An 8,059-nucleotide genomic window follows, 5' to 3' on the forward strand; every position below is an offset into this window, starting at 1 on the left:
AATCCTGCAGTGCCAGACGTGTCCCCCTGCTTAAGCCAGTACATGTCCGGGCCCGTCTGAAGTTTGCTAGAGAGCATTTGGATGATCCAGAAGAGGATTGGGAGAATGTCATATGGTCAGATGAAACCAAAATAGAACTTTTTGGTAAAAACTCAACTTGTCGTGTTTGGAGGAGAAAGAATGCTGAGTTGCATCCAAAGAACACCATACCTACTGTGAAGTCGAACCCCATCGAAAATCTTTGGAGGGAGTTGAAAGTCCATGTTGCCCAGCGACAGCCCCAAAACATTACTGCTCTAGAGGAGATCTGCATGGAGGAATGGGCCAAAATACCAGCAACAGTGTGTGAAAACCTTGTGAAGACTTACAGAAAACATTTGACCTCTGTCATTGCCAACAAAGGGTATATAACAAAGTATTGAGATGAAATTTTGTTATTGACCAAATACTTATTTTCCACCATAATTTGCAAATAAATTCTTTAAAAATCCTACAATGTGATTTTCTGGATTTTTTTTTTCTCATTTTGTCTCTCATAGTTGAGGTATACCTTAGATGAAAATTACAGGCCTCTCTCATCTTTTTAAGTGGGAGAACTTGCACAATTGGTGGCTGACTAAATACTTTTTTGCCCCACTGTATAGTCATGGCCAAAAATATCGGCACCCTTGGTAAATATGATCAAAGAAGGCTGTGAAAATGAATCTGCATTGTTAATCCTTTTGATCTTTTATTTAAAATAATGCATTATTTATAATGCATTTATGCACAATAATGCATTGGATAATACGATTTTAAAATGGGGGGAAATATCATTATGAAATAAATGTTTTTCTCTAATACACATTGGCCACAATTACCGGCACCCTTTTCTTCAATACTTTTTGAAACCTCCATTTGCCAGTTTAACAGCTCTATATTTTCTCCTATAATGCCTGATGAGGTTAGTGAACACCTGACAAGAGATCAGAGACCATTCCTTCATCCAGAATCACTCCAGACCCTTTAGATTCCCAGCTCCATGTTGCTGCTTCTTCTCTTCAGTTCACTCATTTTCTACAGGGTTCAGGTCAGAGGACTGGAATGGCCAGCAGAAGCTTGGTTTTGTGCTCAGTGACCAATTTGTGTGTTGTTTTTGAGGTTTGTGTTTGGATTTTTGTACGGTTGGAAGATCCAAACATGGCCCATTATAAGATTTCTAACAGAGTCAGTCACTTATTGATTTTTTATCTGTTGGTATTTGATAGAATCCATGATGCCATGTGTCTAAACAAGATATCCACAGGACCTCCAGCAGAAATATAGGCCCACAACATCAAAAATACAGCAGTATATTTCATTGTACACACGGGGTACTTTTTATCCCTGTGTTCACCAAACCCATCTTGAGTGTTTGCTGCTAAAAAGCAAATTTTTTAGTTTCATCTGACCATAGAAGCCAGTCCCATTTGAAGTTCCGGTCGTGTCTGATAACTGAATATGCTGGAGTTTGTTTTTGGATGAGCGAGGAGAATTTTTCTTGAAACCCTCCCAAACAGCATGTGGTGATGTAGGTGCTGTTTGACAATTTCTTTTTTAAGGTTTTCTGACCCCGAGACACAACTATTTTCTGCAGTTCTCCAACTGTGGTCCTTGGAGAGTCTTTAGCCACTCAAACTCTCCTTCTCACCGTGCATTAGGACGATATAGACACACATCCTCTTCCAGGCAGTTTCCTAACATTTTATGTTGATTGGAAATTAATTAATTAATTAATTCTTAATTATTGCCCTGGTGGTGGAAATGGGAATTTTCACTGCTCTAGCTCTTTTCTTAAAGCCACTTCACTAATTTGTGAAGCTCAATTATCTTTTGCTGCACATCAGAAATATATTCTTTGGTTTTTCTCATTGTGATGGATGATTAAGGAATTTGGGCTTTGTTTTCCTCCTATTTATATTTCTGTGAAACAGGAAGCCATGGCTGGATAATTTCATGTTCATAATCACCCTGGAGTGCTCAAAATTGTTAATATGAGTGGGAATATACTTCAGAGATATTTTACTCATAAAAATTTCTAGGTGCCAATAATTGTGTCCACATGTATTTGAGAAAACATTTATTTCATAATGATATTTCCCCATTTTAAATTCTTATTATCCAATGAAAGGTTAGATTTTTGTGAATTTGTTTAAATAAAAGATCAAAAGGATTAACAATGCAGATCATTTTCACAGCCTTCTTTGATCATATTTACCAAGGGTGCCGATATTTTTGGCCATGACTATACATTTATTTATATATATATATATATATATATATATATATATATATATATATATATATGTGTTAAATATTTTATAATATAATATGTAAAAATATTTTAATATATTTAAATCTCGAATTTCCGATTATTTATCTTAGTAGAATAAACCTAAAAGGCTTACCTATAGTTGTGTATTAAGTTTAATAGTAAGATATGCTGAGAAAAAGTATTTTGAAAAAAATAATAATAATAATGATGGCATGTTTCATAGATGATATTTCAGAAATGTTGAGCTTTAATTATAATTCATTACATTCTGCCATGCATAATTTGAAGTGGGACTGTACTTTTCAAAAGTCATGCGCGGGCATGACTTTTGAAAAGTACAGTCCCACTTCAAATTATTTGATATAAAAAGCATTCAGAAGCTCTTTTTCGTTATTGACTGATCAACAAGAGCCTGCTACTTTCTTGACATCAATGAAAGGCATATGTAATTGGAAAACATTTTCATCTGCAGGCTCTTCAGGTCTCCTCAGACAGTTGTTTTTCTGATTCAGGTTGCGTCTGTGGAGCGGCTGGTGGAGCGAGTGGAGGTCGATTACTCAGACGACCCATGGAGGATCACAGAGGAGCAGCGTGAATACTACACCAACCAGTTCAGGAGTCTCCAGCCTGACCTCAGCGCTCTCATCATGGGTAAGAGAGATCTGTCTGAGATCATCTCATACTGTTAGATTTATGACTTCATCTGGACACTTTTGAAGTTTGCATTGGTTATGCTTTCAGGAACTGTTGCAAAAAACTTCTTCACCAAGTCGAAGCTTCCGATTCCAGAGCTGTCTCATATATGGTGAACATAAAGCCTCAGTTCCTCTTAAACATACAGTGAACTGTCTCTTTGTATTCAAACAATCTTGTTTGATGTCTTTCAGGGAGCTGAGCGACGTTGACAAGGACGGTGCTCTCACTTTCCCAGAGTTCTGCACTGCCTTCCATTTGATCGTGGCCCGGAAAAATGGTTACCCTCTTCCTGAAACACTCCCCGCCACGCTGAGACCTGGCTTTGTGGAACCAGGTGTGCTTACAGCGCCGCCATCTGAGGTATGAGATCTAAAACTCACAAAATGCCTACAATATTTACACCTGAAGTATTTAATGATGTCTAGTTTAAAACTGTCTAGTATTTCTTATTCAGTATCATGTTCTGCAATTATGAGAAAGTTCAGATTAACAAGTTTGAACTGAGCTCCAAATGGATTTGTTTTACAGGCGACTGAACCTCTTATTGTTTTTGATGACAATATGATGCCTAGAGCCAATCAGCTTGTAAGAAGATCTTCATTTAACATTTATGCCAAGATCTCAATGTTCTGTACATTTCGTTCTGTCCTTTTTGTCTCTCTCATTCTCTCTCACTTTCAATTTTCTATATTAAAATGCTTTACCGGCATGATGATCTACCCACAATATTGCCAAAGCATCAAAGCAAATAACAAGAACAGTTTCAGAGTGATGGTTGGAAAAAAAATAAAAATAAACAAATAAATAAATAAGATTTATTTAGTTTATTGGAGTGATGTTTTAGTATTTTTTAAATATTATTTGAATCTAATTTTTTATTTGTTTTTAATATTTCTATTTAAATGTATTTTTTCTCAGTTTTATATTTTTATAATTTTAGTAGTTCAACTTATACAGTTTAGTTAATAATAACATCATTGGTTTATTGTTTATTTATTTATGTATGTATTTATTTGTTTGTTTATTTATTTATTTATTCATTCATTCATTAATTTATTTAGCTTTTGCTATCGATGATAGTCCCTGGTTGTAAAAAAACAAAAACAAATAATAATTAAAATTGCACATTAATAAATTTGTTATATACACACACACACACACACACACACACACACACACACACACACACAAACTCACTCTGTATGATTTATAAGCGTTTTGAAAAATGGGTGTCCTCATAAGTCACCTTCTCCTAGTAATACCTATGTCATACCCATGTCATTATACATCATTTATGTCCTCATTTATCACAAACACAAACACACACACACACACACATTTGTTTTTGTGAAAAGTGGGGACATCCCATAGGCGTAATGGTTTTTGTACTGTACAAACTGTATGTGCTATTGCCCTACACCTAACCCTACCCCTTACAGGAAACTCTGTGCTATTTCAGATTTTCAATACACTCCATTCTGTGTGATTTATAAGCGTTTTGAAAAGTGGGGACATGGGGTCATGTCCTGAAAAGTCTTCTCCTTGTCATACCCTTGTCATTATACAAATTTACACTCTGAAGAAAGATAACTCTCTCTCTGAGAATGTCTGTTTGACTGAAGGCAGAGGGTGCTAATGAGTCTCATATGAGATCTCAATAAGCCAAAATCCATCTAGTCCAGCCCTTATATCTGAGTAAACCTCTAAATGTCCTCATATCAGTCATTTTATGCTGACTTTTCATTTTCCCAAACAGGAAATGGGTTCTGTTGACCTGCAGATGACCTCTAGACCAGGTGTGACCGCTAAACAGGACGTGAGAGATGAAAGCAGGAAACAGGGTAATGACTTTAGAGACAGACGTCAATAAGCATAAACATGATTAAAGGAAAAAAATATATCTAATGTTTTTATACAGTGGCCCAAAAAGTGTTTGGACACCTAAAAATGTCTTAATAGTAGTAATAATAATAATAATACCTTTTGTTTATATATAGGCACATTTCACGGCACTCAAGGACACAAGTCAATAAAATACAATCAATATAAAACAAAGCCATTTGATATTTTGTATCTTATGTAAATGTCATTGTATTAAGTATTAAGTGCCAAACCTAACAAATTAAGGGATTTTTTTTTTTTTTTTGTGCTTTAAAATAAACCACACTTGCTTTGATATTTTATAATTGAATGCAATGATAGATATTTTTCTTACATTTTCTTCAGAGTCATAAGTGTGCCGATATTTTTGGGACAATTCTTCCACACTTAAGAGGGAAAACCTATAAACGTATTGATATTCTTATGTATACGGTTCTTATTTCACTGTTCTTATTGTGTTTTTATTGTTGTGTCAGCAGAATTCAGCCCAAAGAGAATTCCAGACCCGCACGAAAAGCCAATACAGCATGTCAGCACTTTAAAACCAGGTGAGTCACTGTCCTCAGGCGCAGCGGGCCACGCACACGCCCCTGACCCACACCGAAGCAACCAAAGCCTCTAATTTACCTGTGCTTTACCGTCTGTGTTCAGGAAACAATGAAAATTCTGTGGTCATTTACTCACTCTCATTTGTTCAACCTGTATGACTTTTCTTTTGTGTAACACAGAGAGAGATGTTTAGCAGAAGGTTCCAGGTGCTCTTTTCCATATAAGTGCAAGTGAATGGATGCTGTCTAGCTCAAAAAATGATAAAAAATGCACTATAAAGTCTCATGAAAGTAGCCCATGTGCACTAGATTTCAGGTCTTCTGATGCAATAAGGCAGTTTTATGTCAAAAACAGACCAATATTTGTTATTTGCTGAAAATCTTGTGTACCTCTGAAGCTCAAGGTCGTTTATTTTCAAACTTATAGCACATGAAGATATGCTGTAGGTTTAAAATCACACCAGAAACACTGTTTTTTGTGTCTCATGTAACTAACATTACACAGTATTTTGTATACATGAAAGTGAAAATGACAAATGCCACTTGCTTTGATATATATTTTTTTATCCAGTGCGGTGACATTTAGATGGTTTCTTAAGTTTCTTTAATGCCTCCAGTGCACACATATATTTGGGGCCACTCTTCCATACTTCCAAATGCAATGTAAACTTATTGATATTGTTATTTCAGTATTGCTTTTATTGTACACTTTATTTCTGCCAGCAGAGTTCAGCCTGATAGAGAATTCTAGACCTGCAGGAAAAGCCAATACAGCAATACAAACAAACAAATAAATGAAATTTATTTTAGTATTATGTATATATTATTATAGTATCTATTACTGTAATATTTTTAATTGGCTTTTATTTTTTATTTTAGTTTTAAGGGTTTTATTAATATTTCTATTCAGCAAAATATGAGTCCATAATTGATGATAATGCTTCCTCCAGTCAATAACGTCAATACTGTCCAAACATTATAATCTGAAACAGGACTGCTTAATAGCTTGTTATATTCCTTATTTATAAGTCTGCTAAATGAATGAATGCAAATTTGATAACTACAGAGATAATCTTTATCATATGACTTCAGAAGACTTGCAACAAAGTGTATGAGTCCTATGACCTACTTTTGGGTACTTTTTTGAGCCCAAGAATGTTCCCATTTATTTCCACTGTATTGAAAAGGGCAGCATGAACAATCTGCAAAACATCTACTTTTGTGTCCCACAGAAGAAAGCCATTTGTATTTGCCACAACATGAATAAATCATGACCCAATTTCTCACTTCCGGGTGAATTATGTCTTAAAGCGACCCATGATGAGATGAATCATAATTAAAAACGGACCAATGACTGCTCTCTCTTGGCAAATCAGCTCTTGTCGTGATCAGATCAGGTTGAAGTCACATATAGCCAGTATATCATTCTAGCAGAGGCCTGTTTGTTATTTTCTTTCATGATGGGTGTGACGTTATGAAGTAAAACCACTCAGTGCCTCTGGGTGTGGACGCAAAGCCCATTATATCCACAGCGCTGACCTTTTGTTCTAATATTTCATGCAGTCTGTTCTGATCCAATAACAGCTCACATTTATTAAAGTGCCCAGATCCCTGGGCGTTCACAAATAATCCTGCGCTTTATTACTTCAGTTTGAATGCAACATTGCTTCCAATATGGTTCTTATGAAATGCTTTTTTCCCCAGTGTTGGTAGAAAAGAGAATTAAAGTTGATACTGAGTTTTCGTCAATGTCCCGGTGCATGATGGGATAGCAGACAGAGGCCCATTTGAGGTGTTAACTGCAGCTGTAGGTGTTCAAGGCCTGTTGTTTGGATAGTATCGATGCTCTCGAGTGTGTTTGATGTTTTAGTGTTACGATTCAGTGTTTCTGTTGAGAAGTGGAATCTTTTGGCTAGAGAGAGCAGTTTAGTTTAGGACCGACTTAAAACTTCAGGTTGTGGAGTTTTGTTCTCTTGTAGATGACAGGTAAATAAAAGAAAAATACTTGTTTAATTTTTTGGGTGTTCTTAGTGAAGTGTGATGCCTTTTGGCTTTTAAATGAAATAAATAAGGTTTTTCTTTAGAGTTTGGTCAGTTTTATTGCAGAAATAATACTTTTACTGTGTAACTGTGTAATAACATACAAATGTTTTACAGATTCTCCACAAGAGCTTGATGCAAACATGAAGTCAAGAACACGGCCCAGGTAAAACCTTTTTAAACTCTCACTACTGCTACACAAAGGTTTTAAAAATAAATAAATGTGTACTTTTACTCAATACAGACACATTCAATTTAAGCAAAAAATAGATTTTTCAAAGATTTCTGAAGGATTGTGTGACACTGGAGACTGGAGTTATGATGCTGAAAATTCAGCTTTGCATCACAGGAATAAAAAGAAAAAACTAAAATATGTTTAAATAGAAGCAGTTCTTTTAAATTGTAATGATATGTCACAATTTTAGTTTTTACTGTATTTTGATCAAATATATGAAGCCAAATATATGAGTTCTTTCAAAAACATTAAAAAAATTACTTACCTTAAACTTTTAAACAGTAGTTTATTTATTTTATGAATTAAGGTATTTGACTACAAGATTCAGGGTTTATTTGAATGTAAATTTATTAAGAAATGTATTAT

General features: G+C 35.0%; 1 protein-coding gene across 3 annotated transcripts in view; it reads left to right on the forward strand.

Annotated features, from left to right (window-relative positions):
- Positions 1–8,059, forward strand: part of reps2 (RALBP1 associated Eps domain containing 2) — a 47,171-nt gene that overhangs the window by 23,872 nt on the left and 15,240 nt on the right. For all 3 annotated transcript variants that reach the window (XM_058764305.1, XM_058764304.1, XM_058764306.1), the window contains exons 6-12: positions 2,806–2,944; positions 3,035–3,098; positions 3,181–3,349; positions 3,518–3,574; positions 4,746–4,830; positions 5,350–5,418; positions 7,576–7,624. In XM_058764305.1, the coding sequence (XP_058620288.1) occupies positions 2,806–2,944; positions 3,035–3,098; positions 3,181–3,349; positions 3,518–3,574; positions 4,746–4,830; positions 5,350–5,418; positions 7,576–7,624 (632 nt within the window). The remainder of the gene's footprint in view (positions 1–2,805; positions 2,945–3,034; positions 3,099–3,180; positions 3,350–3,517; positions 3,575–4,745; positions 4,831–5,349; positions 5,419–7,575; positions 7,625–8,059) is intronic.

The sequence above is a fragment of the Onychostoma macrolepis genome, chromosome 23 (assembly GCF_012432095.1).
Source record: "Onychostoma macrolepis isolate SWU-2019 chromosome 23, ASM1243209v1, whole genome shotgun sequence".
Classification (NCBI taxonomy): domain Eukaryota; kingdom Metazoa; phylum Chordata; class Actinopteri; order Cypriniformes; family Cyprinidae; genus Onychostoma; species Onychostoma macrolepis.